We start from the raw sequence: 17,948 nt of genomic DNA on the forward strand, positions 1-17,948 counted from the left end.
AACAAGAAGAAGCCAGAAAGGTAGGATTTTTCAAAGGCCAAAGATGCTTCCCTTACCTTGTCTGAGGGTGCGTGAGATTTATCATTTCCTCTTTCTCCCCCTCCTTCTCTCTTGGGGTTCAGACTCTTACACAGCACGTGGGGCCTCTGGGCAGGACAGTGCTTTTCTGGTCAGCAGGTTTCCAGGAAAGTCACTTCCCAGCTGGTTCCGCTCCTGGGAGCCCTGGCTGGTGTTTGCCGACCAACTATGTGAGTGACTTTCAACTCTGGCTGCCCAGATAGCTTCCTTCATCTTTTTCTGGCCTCGGAGGAACGGGAGTTTGGCCACCTGCCTTTCCACACTTTCGCTCCATTTTCTTCATAAGTATGGGGGCTCCTTGGCCTCGCCCTGCACCCCCCAAGTGCTCTGCATGCTCTCTGGCAGCTTGACCCACCCCGCCTCTGACCTCATACCTCAGCGTTTGCTCTCGTCTTCTGCGCCACAGGTGACTCTCTCCTGCAGCTCCACCTGAACAGCTCACTGGGACAGGGCCTCATGTGTACAAGGCAGAGGTTTTATCCCAACCTTGCACCAGACTCGACTCACCTTTCCTGCACAGGGGAGGGTCTAGCTGTCTGCCCAGGCCTGGGGCTCAGCCATGACCTGTCCATCCATGCACCCAAACCTTCAGTTTTCCTGGACTCTGCTCCTCGCCGTCCTCTAGACAGCTGCACCCCACAGGTGCCTCTGTCTCTGTGTCCCCAGCTCCAGACTTCTGTGACCCCCGCTGTGCACCAGGGATCCTTCTAGAGAACTGCTCACATTGTGTTCTGCTCCACAGCCCGCAGCCCTGCCCACTGCCTTCAGGACAAGTGTAAACTCCTTGGCCTGATGTACAGGGTGCTTCCCGGCCCTTCCTCCGCCGACCTCCCTGGGCTCCTCGCCCCAGACTCCCATGCTCCCTCCACACCCTCTCCCTGCTGTCTTCCAGGTATGTCGCTGCCCTCACACCCCAGTGCTTTTGCACATGCTGCCTCTTCTGCCCGGGGCACCCCTCCCTCCCCATTGTCTGCCTAGTGAACTCACAGGTCCATTCGAAAGTCTCTTAGTCAGGGTGGCCTTCCACATCCCTCTAGGCAACTTTGGGCTCCCTCAGCGACCGGCCCCTTGCCTTTCATAGCACCCACCACTGAATTGTAATTACTTATATACACATTTATCCCCCAACCCGGACCGAAGTCTCCCTGGTGGTTACATTTATGCATTCTGTCTCTAGAACACAGCAGGGGCTCAGTAAATCTCTGTTATTGTGAATGTCCGTGCATCTTGTGTCTGGATCGGAACGTGGTGTTTTCAGGTTTTGACTGTCGCTGTTCTCAGGGGGAGTTTGTGTGGTGAGCAGGTGAGCAGGTGGACTCGCGCCTGCGGAGAACGTTGATGGGTCAGGTCAGGAGTCAGATCCAGGTGCTGGGGCAGCCTGGGCAGGCTTTGCTCTGCAGTCAGTGACCGACCTCCTTTCTAATCAGAGACACGGTGGTAGTGGCCGCGCCCCGCAGAGCTGTTGACGGCGGGGCCTCGTCAGGGCCAGGAAGTGGCGGTGATGCAGTTTGGGTGGTGGGGCTGCCCTGGAGTTGCCTCCTGAGGTGCGATGGAGCCCTGCCCTTCTCCCCAGGGGACCCTGGCAGCAGTGCCCCCTCTCGGCAGGGGCAGCTCCCTGGGGCAGCTGGCCTCTGGGGGTGCCAGGTCCCAGTGCTGCTGCCCGTGGGGCCTGGCAAGGTGTCCTGGGGGGCCGCACAGAGTACTCTGTGTCCAGCAGAGGGCCCTGCCCAGCCGGCCAGGCGGGAGGGAGCTGCTCAGGTCCGCTGGAGCAGGCTGGCGATGCCAGACGCCTGACTGGGGGCGGACCGACCGGCCAGCTGCCTGTCTCGAGTCAGCCCAGAGCTCGGGTCCCTGCCACATCTCTCCGTGGGCAGCTGCCTCCCGCTTGTCCGGCCATGCGGTGGCTGTGGCCGCTGGCTGTCTCCCTGGCTGTGGCGTCAGCTGTGGGGCCGGGCAGAGTCTCTAGGGGGGCCACCCTGCCCTGGGACAAGCCCGGGGCAGAGGCCTGGGAGCAGCAGAGCCGGCCCAGGAGAGGCACCGAGGATGAGGAGGCCAAGAAGGCGCAGCAGTATGTGCCCGAGGAGTGGGGGGAGTACCCGCGGCCCATCGCCCCCGCCGGCCCCCAGCCCTCCCAGCCCTGGGTGGCCCCCAGCCCCCGCCCGGACAGGGACGGGGGCGCTCTGGGCGGCGGGCTGGAGCCGCGGGGAAGCCCGGTGGGGATGCCGGGCCGTCGACTGCGGATCCAGAACCCCCTGTACCCGGTGACCGAGGGGTCCTATGGTGCCTACGCGGTCCTGCTGCTCGCCCTGGTGCTGTTCGCCGTGGGCGTTGTGGGCAGCCTGTCCGTCATGTGTGTCGTCTGGCACAGCTACTACCTGAAGAGCGCCTGGAACTCCATCCTTGCCAGCCTGGCTCTCTGGGACTTCCTGGTCCTCTTCTTCTGCCTCCCGGTCGTCATCTTCAACGAGATCACCAAGCAGAGGCTTCTGGGCGACGTCTCCTGCCGCGCCGTGCCCTTCCTGGAGGTGAGCGCGCGTCCCCCTGCAGCCCAGGGGTGCTGCCAGGCCCGGAGGCCTGGGGGCTGCCTGGCTTCTCCCGCAGATCAGGCCAGGGGGCAAATACAGTGAGGGTCCTGGTGGCTCTCAGGTAACTAGCAGCCAGGTGTGCAGGGCCCTGGGTTCCAGGCCCAGGAGCAGCCTCTCTGAGCGGTCCCCCGCCCCGCCTTAACCCTCCTCCATCTTTCCACCCAAGAAATCACTCTGTCCTTTGTGTGCCTCCTTCCTCTCCCTCTGTGGCCCCTCTTCACCCCTCATTTCCTGCCTCCCTGGGCAGTGCCTGAAGGCAGATTCCAATTTCCTAGAGACCCCCACCCCAGCCTCCAGTCAAGTCAGTATCTACTCCCCCGCATGCCAACATGGAAGGAAGGATGGTTCCTCACTGTGATGGTTGCTGGCGTCACCATCAGCCACCTCCTCGATCCTCTCTGAAAGGGGAGACCTGGCTCTGGGGGCCGGAGCTGCGGGTGGGGGCTCTAGGGGAAGCCCCGTCACTGGCATACGGGGTATACTGGGCTGGTCACAGCTCCTCTCCAGTTCCCTTGCTCCCGACCAGAGGTGGACCAGGTGACACTTGCAGCTGTGTTGTTCTGTGATTCCAAGGTGGACCACTCCCCTCACCGCGGGGAACTTCCCTGCTGGGATGAGCACATGGGTGTGGATGGACCTGTAGATTGCAAGGAGACAGCTTAAGCAAAAGAATGAGAAAAGACCAGAATGTGTGCACTGGTGCGAGGTACAGCAAGGCCGCCACATCTGTGTAGGGACATGGAATAAACGAGCAGCCTTGCAGATTTTGGTTGTGTGGAGGGTCACAGTGAGGGCTGGAGTGACTGTGGCCGCCCCGCGAGGGCTGCCATTCCTCCTGGAGTGGAGGGTGTTGTGTGACATGGTGGGGTGGGGAGGACTCGGAAGAGGCATGTGGATGCAGTCCTGGTCCCGGCTCTGTCCCCGGTCACTGTGGCTAGTGACGAGTCCACAGACGAACAAACTCTCAGGCTCAGTGGTCTGCGTCCTTCCCAGCCCGGAGAGACCACCTACTGGGGCCCAGAGGTGCTCACACCTGAAGGAAGTCCCTGCAGCTGGGGACAGCCTTAGTTCTCGGGAGCTCAGAGCCCAGGTGCGCTGCGGGAGGTCAGGCCAGGGCCTTGGAACTGGGCAGACTGGACCAGAAGCTGGGCTTTGCCCCTGATAGGCTGAGTGACCTCAGCAAGTCGCTTGACCAGCTCAGCCTCCGCCTCCTCCCCTGTGAACTGGGGATGATCGTCACAGGGCTGAACCGATTCTGAAGGATTGCATGTGCGATGTTACCAAGTGCTCTGAATTAGAATAATTCGATTGTGGTGGTTTTTCCTGGGAAAGGTCTGAGAACAGGAGGGGAGAGCAGACACGTATGAGCACTTGCCTGCGTGTGGCTGGTGGCCAGGAGAGCCCAGCCCTGCCGGATGGTGGGGCTCAGCCACCTATATCCCCCGAGGCGGGCCCCTCCACGGACTGGAGGACAGAGTGACCCAGGAGCTGACGGAGCTTGGTGACGGGTGGGCGTCAAGGGACAAAACATGCCCCCCATCCCTTTTGTACGGAGGCCCCCGGAGGGCCAGGGAAGAGCTGGGTGACGAGTGGGTACTTTCTGAGATGTAGGAGAGAGTGGTGTTCTTGCCCAAGCCTGCCAGGATGGGTGGGCTTCCCACAGAGCACACTCACTCGGTGGCAGCCAGCGCTAATACGCAGCGGCCTGTGCCGGCCCCAGCCGGGAGAGAAGAGCCTGGCCCGACGGGGTTCTGAGCACAAGCTCTGGGCGTGGCCAGACGCCCCCTGAGCTGGGAGGCCTTCCTTCTCTCTGGCTGCCTTCCCTGCTGCTCTGCTTCCTCTACTCCCAAGGTGGGCTTCCGTGACCAGCATGTGGGCTCAGGCCGGCCTGGAGGGGCTGCTTCTCTGCAGGGCTCTGGGCCTGGGCTTCTCGGGTGGGGCAGGAGGGACTGAGAGTGTAAGTGTGTGGATGTGAGTATGAGTGTAAGAGCGTGAGTATGAGAGTGAGCACGTGTGTGTGTGTGTGAGTGTCTCGCTCCATGCACGTCGGCAGTGAGGGGACAGAGGACCCAGGACTCCCCATGTATATCTGTGTTCGTCCTCAGAGACAGTCTCCCAAAGTCTCAGGGAGCATGAGGTTTGTGGGACCCAGGCCGCTCACCCTGGCCCCAGAGGCGAGGAGGCAGGTGGCAAGAGAGGCGTCCTGTGTGGAGGCCTGAGCTCTGCTGCTGCCACGTCCCTGGTCCTGCATGGGCGCAGGTTGTCCTGTGATACGTGGGCAGTGAGACCTGAGGGTGACGGGAGTGGGGGGGAAGTGCTCCCCGCCCGGTGGCGTTACCGCTATCTGTCCCACGCCTGCGCCCCGCTCGTGGTCCCCCCGGGCTGGAAGCCGGCCCCGCAGCGGCCCGGGGCTGAGCCCTCGCCTCCTGCTCCTCACCTGCCCACAGGTCTCCTCCTTGGGCGTCACCACCTTCAGCCTCTGTGCCCTGGGCATCGACCGCTTCCACGTGGCCACCAGCACCCTGCCCAGGGCGAGGCTCGTCGAACCGTGCCCGTCCATCCTGGCCAAGCTGGCGGTCATCTGGGTGGGCTCCATGACGCTGGCCGTGCCTGAGCTCCTGCTGTGGCATCTGGTGCAGGAGCCAGGCCCCACCGGGGGCACGGTGGACTCGTGCGTCATGAAGCCCTCGGCCCGCCTGCCTGAGTCCCTGTACTCGCTGGTCATGACCTACCAGAACGCTCGCACCTGGTGGTCCTTTGGCTGCTACTTCTGCCTGCCCGTCCTCTTCACGGTCACCTGCCAGCTGGTGACGTGGCGGGTGCGGGGCCCCCCGGGCAGGAGGCCTGAGTGCCGGGCGGGCCGGCAGGAGCAGGGTGAGGGCCAGCTCAGCAGCACCGTCATGGGCCTGACGGCCGTCTACGCTCTCTGCACCCTCCCCGAGAACGTGTGCAACGTCGTGGCGGCCTACCTGTCGGCAGCGCTGACCCGCCGGACCCTGGACCTCCTGGGCCTCGTCACCCAGTTCTCCGCCTTCTTCAGGGCCGCTGTCACGCCCGTGCTCCTCCTGTGCGTGTGCCGGCCGCTGGGCCGCGCCTTCCTGGACTGCTGCTGCTGCTGCTGCCAGGGCTGTGGGGGGGCTGCAGCTGCCGCCGGCCCGGAGAGCAAGCTCAAGACGGAGGAGCTGTCCACCCCCGTCTACTTCCACAAGCCCAGGGAGTCGCCGCCACTCCTGGCCCTGGGCACGCCCTGCTGAGGCCTGGATGGCCTGGGGTCGGGAAGGAGCTCCGTCCCCACTGGTCCTGCTTTTCTGTCTGTTCCTCTGTACAGAGATGGATTTGGTGCCTCTTGCTGGGGTCCAGGTGTGTGGGAGCCCCCTCCCTGAGCCCCCTTCCCAGACACTCTGGGGCCTGCCCGCCCGTCCTCTCACTGGTGGGCGGTGGTGCCTCCGGTCCTTAGAGCTGCCCAGAAACTCTGCACCCCCCAGCCGGAGGCCAGAGCCTGGCCTGGTCGAGCCCCTGTCCCTCTCTCCATCTGGAGCCCGGCTTGTGCCCCATCATCACCCATCCTGGACGAGGCTCTTGCAGGCCAGCGACTGGGCTGTCCTCTGGACTGGACCCATCCCAGCCCTGGACATCTCCTCAGGCGCCATCCCTTCTCTGGGAGGATTTCCTTCTCCATCCTTCTTTGATGTATCCCAGTGGCCCTGTCCCCAGCCCCTGTGGGGTGCTCCCCCACAGAAGGCCCTTCTTGGAAAACAATAAACTAGGTAGAACCGCCCCTGTGCCCCCGGGACTTTCTTGTGCCACATTCTGGCAGTGCCCGATGCACCTGGGCCTTCCCCTCCAGGCCACCTCTGGCCCTTCCTGGCCTGTGGCCTGTGTCTGGTCCAGCCCGAGGCCTGTGGCTTTCAAGAGGCAGAGTGGATGGAGGCCTGGGAGCTGGGGCACCACGTCCTCATGCTGGCCTCAGCCCAGCTGTCCCCAGGGAGCCAAAGGCTGCAAACTTGTCTCCACTGGAGCCCCCGCCGCTGCTCCTCCTTCCCCACAAAGCCCCCATTTGAGGGAAGCCAGCAGCCTTCCCTCCATGAGGCCGGGGCTTCCAGCCTCACTGACTCTGAGAGCCATTCTTGTTCAGCTTCTTAGAACAGACTGTTTGGCCTGCGGATGGCCCAGCTGCCTGCCCCTTGCCTGCCCCCACCCCACCCGCTTCCTGGCAGCCAGCGCTCCATCGACGCCCCCACAGAGACTTGTTCCTCTTGCTGATCCTCCAGCCCTTTCCAGAGGCCCCTTCGCCATCTGGGGCCAGAGAAGTTGGCACAGGGTCAGTTAGACGGATGACTCGGCCTAGGCCACTGACCACTCCCCACCCCGCAAGCCCACCCTTCCTGTCTTAAGTGCAGCCCTGGGTCCCACGGTGATTTCCACTGCCAGCCCTGCCGAGAACACCTGTGTGGGGTCGCAGGAGGGTCCCCAGGGCCAGGGACACTGAGGCGCAGGCGTCGCCGGTGCCCTGGATCCATTCTCCTCTGTCCACCCCACCCACGCCCAGCCTGCCCCGCCCCAAGCCTCCTTCCCCCTCTCCTGGAGATCTTAACGGCCTTGTTCTCTCTCCCTGGCATCCACCCCCAGGACGGGCGACGCCAAGAGGGAGGCGGTTGCTAGGTGATGGCGCTGCGAGCACGCACTCTTTGTGCTGGGAATGACACCCCCCGTTTCTCGGCAGACCTACTGCCACAGGGACTGAAGCCCCCCACCCGCCTGCTTCGTCTGCAGAAACGAGGCAGGTGGGGGGAGCAAGTTGGAGAGGGGTCCAAAGAGGGGCTTGTGGGCTTGCTTTCCTCTGCATCACCCCCCACACTCCCTCTCCCCCCGACCCCCCCCAATCCTGGCCATACCAGCAGCTTCCTACCGGACATAGGAGGGGGCCGGGGTGAAGTTGGGACACGCGGCCTGAGGATGGGAGGCTGAGAGGAGGGGCAGGGGCACCTCTACATCCTGTCTCAGGGGCTCTGCCACAAAGGGCACCCCCTGCCTCTCCCTGCAGCTAGTTGGCCGGCTCGGAGCCCAAGAGAGGAGATGTGCGCTCTGAGGCCCGGCACCACCACCGCCTAGGGCCCAGCAACGCGAGGGGCTTGCAGATTCAGGCAGCAGGCCAGCGGGCCTTGGGAAAGAGCCACCGTCCCGCTGGCCGGGCCAGCTGGGGGAACAATGCAGCGCTTGTCGCTTAGGGGTCCCGGGCCTGGGGTGGAGGGGCAGGCTGGCAGCGGTGAGCAGAGGCCTTGAGCTGGACTTGAGGGGACAGCTCTCAGACCCTGATGCCAGCCATGGGGAGGGACCAACCCACTGAGCCCCCCACCCCCACCGCCAGCCCTGCACTTGCAGCGAGAATCGCCTCCCCCTGGTCAACGGACCCGGCCACTGGACCCCATTGGTGGAATGTGGAGTAACCCCTCACAGGGCCTGGAGTCGCTAAACAGGAGGCGATACATCCAGCCCCTGGCAGGACGCCCGGCACCTTCCCCTTCCCCCCACCCCGGGAGTTAACTCTCCAGAACTGCAGAGCAGGCTGGGCCCAGGCAGTGCGTGTGCAGTGGGACATGCACACACACGGTCTGTGATGCCAGGCTCCGCGGCAGGACACCTGCTTGCCGGTAACCGGCTCCTCCTGTCTCATCTCAGGCCTCGCTCTCATCAGAGGACACAGCACGAGAAAGGCAGATCAGCCCTGAAGGTGCCCGCCCTGCTCCCAGGATCAGTGAGACTGTCGGTCCTGCCCCAGCCCCCCAGGCCACGGTGTCCCCTACCACCTCGAAGCCAGGAGCACCCAGGGGACAGCCTGGCCCCAGCACCAAGCTCCTCAGCCCGGGAGCATGCACTGGAAGGTGCCCTGTAGTCAGCTAGCTCCACCTGCCAGACTCCATCCACTTTTTCCCCAGACTCCTGGCAGCGGGGAGCAAATGCCCTCTCCAGGCAGGTCCTCTCTCTCTGCGCCTGGGGCCCGAAGGTGCCTCCAGGAGGAAGCACCAAGGAAGGCTGGTGAAGCTCAGGAGCCAGCAGGGTGGGCCCCGCTCCCAGGACCGAGGGTCCGGCCTCCCTCCTGCAGAGGTGAGGGAGCCGATGGGCCTTCAGCAGGGCCGCTCCATGCGGGGCGGAAGGGAGCTGGGGGCGGAGCTTACAGTAAAACTGGGTCAAGATGGCCCCGGATTTGAGCAGCAGGGCCCGCAAGGCTCTGAGGCTGCAGCTGTGGGCAGCCAGGGGGACCAGCTCTAAAGTCTGGGCAGGGAGAGGAGGGGGTGGGCAGAGGAGGGAGGGTATGGCCTCTCCCCCAAACCAGCAGCCAGACACCAACAGAGAGGCTGCAGAGGGGAAGCCCCCCACCCTCTCCAACAGTTCACTGGCTCCGGCTGTCTCCGGCTGTCTCCGGCTGCAGGTAGAGCCCTGACCCCTGACCAGAATCTGCGGAAATGGGTGTGGCCCCGCACTCCTGCCACCATGGCCCAGCTAAGCTGCTGGCTTGGAGGGGGCCACAGGAAAGTCTGACCAGAGGAGGAGGCGGGATGGGGGCAGCCGGAGCACACGCTGGGCGGCTCTGTGAAGGGCCATTGTGAGCCCGGGTGAGCGCGTGCCTCCCTCCGCTGTGTGCGCCGGGGTGGGGGGGCCGGGTCCCCGGGCTGGCCGTCGTCCCACGCCACCCATGGAAATAACCCGCACCACGCACCCCCCAACACAAAACCATCATTTATTCTCATTGTTGTTAGGAGGCAAAAAAATGTACAGTTACAAGAATCATTTTCCAAACAGAGGTTAAATATGAGCTGAAAGTGTAAAAAAGGAAGAGAAAGTCACTTTACAAATCATTAAATTAAACAAACAAACAGAAAACAAACCCAAAGAACCAACCCCCCCGTGCTGAGTTCTCTCCTTGTGCAACTATGCAAAATGAGAACAGAAAATGAGGTGGCCCGTGGAGGTGGGGGCCCGGGGAGGGGCAGGAGCCGGGGGCCAGGGCAGGCGGCAGGGGGCTGCTGGGGGGCCTCGCACGCTGGCCTCCCGCCCCTTCGGCCAGCGATCTCTGGCACCTGGGTGTGCCTGGCGGCCACGCGGAGGCTGGGACAGAGCGGGCGCCTCCAGAGGCTCCCATCGGCCTGTCAGTCAAGCACTGCGGGGACAGGGACTGGGGGACGGCCACCTGCCCCGGGCAGCCTGACCTGTCCTGACCTGAACCTGCCCCAGCCAAGCCCGCAGCACTCTCCCCATCTCCGGACGTCCCCCCGACCCTGACAGGCCCCTGCAGCATCACATGGGTGATTTTAGTCTTTGCTTAAATTAAAAAATTAAAATATATATACATATATATACTGTACACACAGGACAACAACAGAAGTGTTGCAGAGGGAAGCACAGGGAGCGGAGCGGGGCGGGGCGGGGGCCGGGGCAGAGAGGGGACAGGGAGCGGAGCGGGGCGGGGGCCGGGGCAGAGAGGGGCAGGAGAGATCAGGGGCCAGACAGGAGCGACTTATTTTACAGTAAAATCAGGAGTTCAAACCTCAGCAGAGCAGGACTCTGGGACCCCCCCCCGAGGGCCCCTCCCCAGACTGAGTACCAGGGGTGGGCTTGGGGGGGGGTGGGGGCGGGGCGGGAGCTCGGCGTCCCTGGTCCGAGGGGGCGGGCAGCAGCCTCAGCTTCTCCGTGACTTTGAGTGCTGGATAAGCCACTGTAGGGTGATGTCTGGGGGGGAGAGAGGAGGTTACAGGGCTTCTGGGAGGGGCTCAGGCTTTCTGAACTGCAGCTGGGGTCAACCCTGGGGGTGTCTGGTGCTGTGAAAGAGACAGAGCCTCGGGAGCCACAAACCACGTCCCTTGGAGCTGGAAGGGGCCTGGAATCACCTGGTCCGATCTTGATACCTCACGAGTGGGTGGGGAGTGAGCCCCAAGGAGGGAGAACTTGCCAAGATCACACACCAGATGATGGCAGAGCTGGGGTGATGCTCAGAATCAGGGCCTCCTGCTGCCTGTCCCAACCCAGGAGAACCACAGAGCTCTGGGCTCCAAAGCATCCGAGTGCTTTCCCCTCCCACCCCCACTGTGCCCCCGACTGCAGCACTGCCCCCAAACCCACGCACCAATGTTGTCCTTCTCTTTGCAGGAGATGGAGTAGCAGCAGATCTCTCGGTCCTGGATGGCGGACAGATTCCTGCGGGAAACCAGAGGAGTCTGCCTAGGTGGCAACCACCCAGGGGGCCTGGGGCAGGTGGGAGCCTGCACTGGGGGCCCGTGTGAGGGGCAGGGCCCGTGTGAGGGGCAAGGCTCGGGAAGGTGCGCTCTGCCGCCACCGTGCGGCAAACGCTGAGAGCGGCAGCCAGCCCTCTGCGACCAGCCTGGGGAATCTGGGGAGCGGGGAGGAAGGACAGGGAGGAGTCACCAAGCTCACATTTTCTCAATCAGCTCCTTCTCATCCAAGGCTCCCGGGAGGTCTCGCTTGTTACCCAGGACTAAGACCTGCAGGGGGAGAACACAAGGGCTCGCTCCAGGGCAGCTCCGGCCAGGCTGTCCAGGGGGCTGGCTTCCACAGCCCTGTTGCCTCCCCCCACAGTGCCTGGTCCACATCTGCCCCCCCAACTCTGCAGCAAGCACCCTCCCCCAGGGCCCCCCGCCTGGGGCTGACCGGGATGCCCTGCAGCTGGGGCTTGTCCAGCAGGTTGTGGAGCTCATTCTTGGAGGCCTCAATCTTCTCTTGGTCAGCGGCGTCCACCATGTACCTGGGGGACAGCAGGGTGGGGACAAGCACGTTGACACCACAGCTGAGAGATGAGGGGAGAAGGGGCTCCTGCTTGGAAGAGAAAACACTGCTCTGGCTGGTCACCCTGGGCCACGGGCCACCCAGGCGGCTCAAGGCCGATGGGAGTGAGGTCTGCAGGCGCCCCTGGGCCTACCATGGCCCCGGCCTCCAAGGGCCCCTGGGGAAGCCCCCCACGTCCTTCCCACGGTGACCCTCTTCCTTCTCACGGGAGGACGAGGTAAGGCAGGGGAGAACGGCAAACTAAGCCCAGAAGACCTCCCTGCATCAAGACGCTGTTCAAAAAATCAGGTTAAGAACAATGAAAACTGAACAATGCTTCGTTTGGGCCCATGTCCGTAGGATAAAGCTACTTTCAAAGAGCAAGGGGGTGGGGGGGCGGCTCAGGGGCAGAGTGCATGCTCAGCACGCACGAGGTCCTGGGTTCCACCCCAGGACCTCTGCTGAAAACAATAAACTAAAATATAAAAAACAAGGGAACGAACCATCAAGTCACACAAAATTCAGGAGAGGGTGAGCTTGGGCTGGGGGAGGCAGGCAGGTGCGGACACACAGGCCCTTCTGGGGGCTGATGCTCTGGTTCTCAAACTGGCCAGTGGGTGCCCAGAGCGCCCCTCAAAGCAAAGGCAGCTGTGTGCGGCCGTGAGCCACAGGCCAAGGACTGTGCCCCATCTGGTTCTGTGCCCGAGGTCCCTGCAGCCCTGCCGGACACTTACACGATGGCACTCACTCCTCGGCAGTAGCGCTCCCACATGCTGCGGAAGCGGGGCTGTCCCCCGATGTCCCAGAGCTGAGCAAGAGGAGGGGAGACGGTCTCAGTGGCAGGCAGGCATCCAAACCCACCCTGGCTCCCAAGTGCCCTGCACCACCCCCGCCCGGGGTTCCTCCTCTCTCCAGGTCCCTCTGCCTCCTCACATCTCCTGCTCTCTTCTTCCAACTACCTGGTCGGACCCAAGCCTCTGCTTTCCTTCAGCTTCTCCTCTGGGGCCTCAGGCACCTCCCACAGCCCCTCGGCCCCGCCCATCATGCATATACACACACAAACACACACACACACACACAAACACGCACACGCAAGCACGCACACTCAAGTACACACGCACGTGCACACACACATGCGCGCGTGCACACGCAAGTGCGTGCATTCAGGGTCCCGCTCCTGGACACTCACCTTGATGGTCACGTTCCCCTTGGTGATCTTGCGCATGTTGAAGCCCACGGTGGGGATCATGTCCTCGTTAAACTGTCCTGACTGAAGGAGGGTCAGAATTGGCAAAGGGGCAAAGTCACCAGGACCCAGATGTGCCGGCCCAGACAGCCACAGACCAGAAGGCTGCGGGGATACGGCACAGGCCAGGCCAGAGCCTCTCAGGTGCTCTCGGGGTCCCGGCACCCCCTGCGTGTCCCTTGCTTTCAGGCCGGATAGGCTGTAACCAAGCCTGGTGTCCACCCCGCACCTGGACTCTCCCGTCCTGCTCAGGCAGTCTTGAGGCCTCTCAGCCTGGATGGAGAGAACACTTCCTGATGCCTGACCCACATCTCTGCTGGACCTGAAGCCCCTTTGCTGGAGCAACGGAGCAAAACAATCACCGGCTCAGCAAGGGACCTGAGGAGGTCGTGGTAAACCATCGAGGGAAGTACACACGTTTGCACACTGGTAGTAATATTCACATCAAAATTGGGGGGGGGGTAAATCAGGCCATGCCCCAAATGCAACGCACACCAAGCAATTTCTGGGTTTCCTTGCACTGAACCCCACTTGTAGGAGGATGGCCCCACCGTCTTGTCTGCTGACTTACGAGTCTCCCCACTAGACTGAGCACTCCCTGGGAGAGGAACCACGTCCGTGCAGCTTTCGTGAACGTTTACTCAGTAACTAGGAGTTGACTGCAATTCCATTTCCCATGACCCATTTTAAAATTCTAGTAATTTTCACTTCTCCCTCTAAATTGTCTCTAAGAGCTCTAGATTGTTCTAAACTGGCCACAGGACTCAAACAAGGCCAGACCAACCTCCCTTCAAGGTCACCTCCTCACCTCCACGGTCACGTGTAGGACACCTGCTCCCCGCCCCCCACCACCCCAGACACAGGCTGGAGGAGCTGGGGCCCTCTCAGCCTTGAACCCGGGGGACAGCCTTGTTCCTTCTGCCACCACTTTCTTCCACCAGGTGGGAGGAATGGTTTGCCTCAGGCCCTGTAGAGGTCAGTGGCTCTGACCATCAGCCACGGCACAGAGCACGACAGCTCCTTACTCAGAGCCCGAGAGTCTGCACGGAGCCCCCAAGGTCTCCGCTGAACGAGGTGGGTTCCCCCTCATCTTCCCGAGTCAGCCAAGTTCCTTCACCGTGGCCCTTGGACGTGAGAGCCCAACACCCAAGACCGAGGCTCAGGACGAGGCGGGCGAGGTTCCTAACCCTGAGCCACAGCCGGGCTGAAAGCACACGGGTACATGTGACTGCGCACGCGGCTCTGGGGAAAGGTCTACAAAAGCGTCCAAGAGCCTGTAACAGTGAGGACGCGCGTGGGAAAGGGAGTGCCCTGAAGGAGGACACGTGGCTTCTGGCTACGGAGGGACAAGCAGTTTAATTTCCACACCCTAGCAGGGTGCCGGGCGGGTGGGGCACCTGCTGACCCGAGCCCACGCCATCCCCATCCGCCAACCCTATCCGGGCTGATTAAGACCGTGGAGTCAGAGGAAGGAAGCCCAGTTCTTGCTTATCACTCATGGTGGAGGAGCTTGGACAAGACTCGAACCTCTCTGGGCCTCAGGGATTCCCTGTGTGAAATGGGGGAGGGCAGTTTTGGCTTCCTAGAAGCAGGCGAGCAGGGCCTACAAGGTGCTTGGAAATGGTTTCGATTCAGCAAGAGGCACCTGTAGGATCCACAGGCTCCCATGTAAGTGAACAGCCTAGCCTGGCAGAACGAGGCCTGGGCAAAGGGGGTGCCAGGAGGGCCTTCGGGGAGCCAGGCTCCAGTGTTGCCCGCTCAGCTTCGAATCAGAGCTCAGCTGGACCGGTCATGGCTTCGTTTCCTGGGAATGCCGCCTGATCCCACAGGCTCCTGGTTTAAAGTCAAAAGTAACCTCGAAGTCATGTATCCACCTCTGGTCTCAGACTCGAATCTCCTCCGCCTCCTTCCTCCTGGGTCAGTTCAACCCTCCAGAGTGCTCTACTGTGAGTCAAAAACCCATCTTCCTTTAACTTCCACTGCTCCTCCCCAAGTCTACCCAGCGGGCACCCCAAGACTAGTTCTTCCATGAGCTGCTCTCCCACACTTTTAAACATATGAAGATGGTCCTCTTGTTTCCCTCGGGCAAAACATCGACTCTTTCTAGCAGGAAAACTTTCAGAACTCAGAGGTGAGTTTCGGGTTCTCAGGAGTGCTGTGAAGTCTCTGTGTGCAGCTTCCCAGCTCACATCAGCCTCAATTTCTGCTTACAGTCAGGCCTCAACTAGTGAGTAGTAAAAACCAAATGGGGAAAAAGCTGAGACCAACAGAGGCCACGTGAAGAGGCAGAGGTGACTGAGGAAGTCAGTGGTGGGCATGGGGACAGAGCCCAGGGTCCTGACTCTTGGCTCCCTTCTGAAAGGCCCGACTGCTATTATCCATGGGGTGGGCGGGAGGCCATGGCCCAGAGAGGCTGAGAACACTGGCCTCACCCTGACGCTGGAACACCCACTGCAGCCCACAAGGGAAGGTGGTTCTTGGGAACCTCTTTCTAGGGAAATTTAGCTTGCACTTTAAGGATGTGTGATACAAGGTGGCAAATTTAATGTCCAAGAGGGGCACCCGTGGCCAGGCATGGGGACCTCTCCCTGGAGACCTCAGACACCCCGGACCCTGGCAGTGGACTTGTGACTCTTGGATTCTCCTGACCTCCCAGAGCATCTCACTCTCCGGATAGAATGCTAATCCAGAGGGACCTCCTGACCAGGGCACCAAGCCACCTGTCCAGGAGCGTGGCTTTGGTAAACCCTGGGCGAGGAGAACTTTGCTGGGGACCAGGGTGACTCCCAGGGTGAGACACTGGAGCAGCGGGTGCTCCTCCTGGCCTCTCCCCAGAGACATCACCCAGGTCTGGATGCCTTGAAGCTGAGCCAGCCAGGCCTGCAGGATCAGCCAGGTCTAACCAGGGGTCTCTGACTGGAGGGCCAGAGCCTGGGCAGCCGGGAGCCAGGGGGCGCATGCTGGCTCAGAAACCATCATGTCAACAAGCCCCAGCCAGGGCCTGAAGCACCTGCCCTGCAGGAGAGAGGTCAGGACCCCTGGGCAGGGAAGACGCAGAGGTCACTGGCAGATACGTTTGGGAAACGGAGCCAGTGCTCAAACATGCGATCACTGGGTCCCTGCCCCTCCAGCGTCTGCCACCCTTCTCTTCGAGGTGGGCAAAACACGGACAGGGGAGGCACCAGGCTGGCCAGTCACACTGCTCTGCTGACCCATCTCGTATCTGGCCAATCCGCAGTTCGCAGAACCCCAGTCTGGGAGCCAGGCCGGGTCCCTGGACAACCCCAGCCCCTGCCCAAGCCTTCCTCAGCCCACAGGCCCAGCTCAGCCCAGCTCAGCCCCGCTCTGAAACGCAGGCCTCAGCCATTACTCAGCTCAGCTCACACACCCAGAGAGCCCATCTTCCCCTTTATCTGAGGCAGATTTTAACCCCTTCCCCACCACTCCCTGGCACTGAAAGGCTTACATTGCCCGCCTTGGTCCTGACCACCCAAAACCCTCAGAGCCACTCCCGTGTTCCCAGAGCGGGCAGCGCCCCTCCAGCTCCTCCTCGGGTCCAGGGCACCTCACTCTGCAACTTCCGAGCCAGGCGGACTCGGAACTCCCCTTAGGGTGCCATCCTCCGGGACCCCCCGCTAGTGTGGTCGGGGAGAGGTTCCCGCGGAGGAGGAGCCTGGGCTGGAGCCAAGGGCCTCGGCTGACTCCACTCCCCCCAAGGGGCCACCTCCCCTCCCCCTCAACGGCGCCGGGGCTTCCTCTTCCGGCACGGAGGGGTTAAACCCCCGGGGTGGGGCTGGGCTGGCCCAGGACCCTCTGCAGGCCGCGCCGGCGCCCCGTCCCGCGACCCTCCGCACGCGGAGCCGGCAGGCCCGGCACTTTCGCCCCGTCATGCGCCAGGGCGCGGGGGCCGGGGGCGCCTGTCTCCGCGGGCGGCGGTCCCTCCGGCCGCATGACACCCTCTGTGCCGCCGGTCCCGGGGCACCAGCCACGTCCCCTCGTCCCCCGCCCCCGCGCCCGGCGGTGCCATCTCGGCCCGGGCGGGAGAGCGGGGCGCGCGCCGCGGGTCCTCACGGGCCAGGCTAGGCCCCGCGCGCCCGGGCCCGCGCCTCCCCGCCGGCCACGCCAGGCGGCGACCGGCCCGCGGGGCAAGGCGGGGACGGAAGGCAGACCGGCCCGCGCCCCGCGCCCCGCGCCCCGCCCGTACCGCGATCACGTTGACGAAGGTGGTCTTGCCCGAGTACTGCAGCCCCACCAGCGTGAGCTCCATCTCCTCCTTCCAGAACAGGGCCTTGAACCAGTCCAGCAGCTTGTTGAACAAAGCGATCATGGTCGCTGCGCCGGCCGTGCCCGGTGCCGGCTCCCCGCCGCCCCTCGTGCCCTCGCGCTGCGGCCGGAACGGCCCCTCCCCGGTGCGGCCCGTCCCCGGGCTCGGTGCGGGCGGAGGCTCGGCTGGAGCGCGCGCGGCGGCCGACGACTCGCAGCCCGGATCGGCGCGCCAATGGGTGTGGCCTCGGCGCGCCCTCCTCCTCTTGGTCGTCGTCGTCGTCCTCCTCCTCCTCCTCCTCGGTCTCCTCCTCCTCCTCCGCCCGCGCCGCCCGCCCGGCCCTGCTCGCCCCCAAGCGCGCTCCTCCTCGCCCCGGGGCCGGGCGGCGGGCCGCTGGGCGGGGCCCCCGCAGGCAACGGGGCTGGCCGGGCGGGCGGCGCGGCGAGGGCCACTTGGGGGATGAGCTCCAATTTTATTTTTCCCCTTCGCGGGCTGCCGCGCCCTGATTGGCGGCCCCTTCCTTTATCCGGGGCGGGGGTGGGGGTGGGGGAGCGCGGGGAGTGAGGGCCCATTGAGCAGGAACACTTCCAGGGTGGAGGAGGCTGGAGGAGGGTAGTTCCTGGGCTTCCAGGACCCGCGGAGAAGTTCTATGAGGAGCCTGAGAAGGGGCGAACAGGGCTTTTGTTCCCTGAGTTCTAGCCTCCGAGCATCTCCAGGTACTGAGCCCGCCCTCTCACACGGTACCCAGCGGGGAAGAGCAGCCCAGGTGAGGGTTTGTTGACCACAAGGTACTCAAGCCACTTGTTTAGGAAGCCTCTGGCCCACAGGGAGCTTCACGGGGGTCACCATGATACTTAAACAAATAAAATCTCGCTGGACGTCTCCTGTGAGGAGGTTTTGCCACAAACGAAAAAAAAAAAACCTTTGGTAAAAGCCGGTTTTCTTTGGGAGAGCTGATGGTGCGAGGTGAGGAGCCTGCCAAGATGCCCGTCCCTGG

At 63.1% G+C, this 17,948-nt stretch overlaps 2 protein-coding genes across 2 annotated transcripts; one reads left to right on the forward strand and one right to left on the reverse strand.

Annotated features, from left to right (window-relative positions):
• Nucleotides 1-1,811: 1,811 nt before the first annotated feature.
• GPR37L1 (G protein-coupled receptor 37 like 1) lies at nt 1,812-6,441 on the forward strand. Its single transcript, XM_006173461.3, has 2 exons — nt 1,812-2,603; nt 5,111-6,441. Exons 1-2 carry the CDS (start codon nt 1,974-1,976, stop codon nt 5,915-5,917), a joined length of 1,437 nt encoding a protein of 478 aa, XP_006173523.2. The 5' UTR covers nt 1,812-1,973; the 3' UTR covers nt 5,918-6,441.
• A 2,941-nt stretch (nt 6,442-9,382) lies between these two features.
• On the reverse strand, nt 9,383-17,284 carry ARL8A (ADP ribosylation factor like GTPase 8A). Its single transcript, XM_032466909.1, has 7 exons — nt 16,892-17,284; nt 12,631-12,711; nt 12,176-12,249; nt 11,328-11,421; nt 11,094-11,161; nt 10,786-10,856; nt 9,383-10,391 (listed from the first exon to the last, which is right to left on the reverse strand). Exons 1-7 carry the CDS (start codon nt 17,012-17,014, stop codon nt 10,342-10,344), a joined length of 561 nt encoding a protein of 186 aa, XP_032322800.1. The 5' UTR covers nt 17,015-17,284; the 3' UTR covers nt 9,383-10,341.
• Between the last annotated feature and the right edge of the window lie 664 nt (nt 17,285-17,948).

The sequence above is a fragment of the Camelus ferus genome, chromosome 23, assembly GCF_009834535.1.
Source record: "Camelus ferus isolate YT-003-E chromosome 23, BCGSAC_Cfer_1.0, whole genome shotgun sequence".
In the NCBI taxonomy this organism is placed as follows: domain Eukaryota; kingdom Metazoa; phylum Chordata; class Mammalia; order Artiodactyla; family Camelidae; genus Camelus; species Camelus ferus.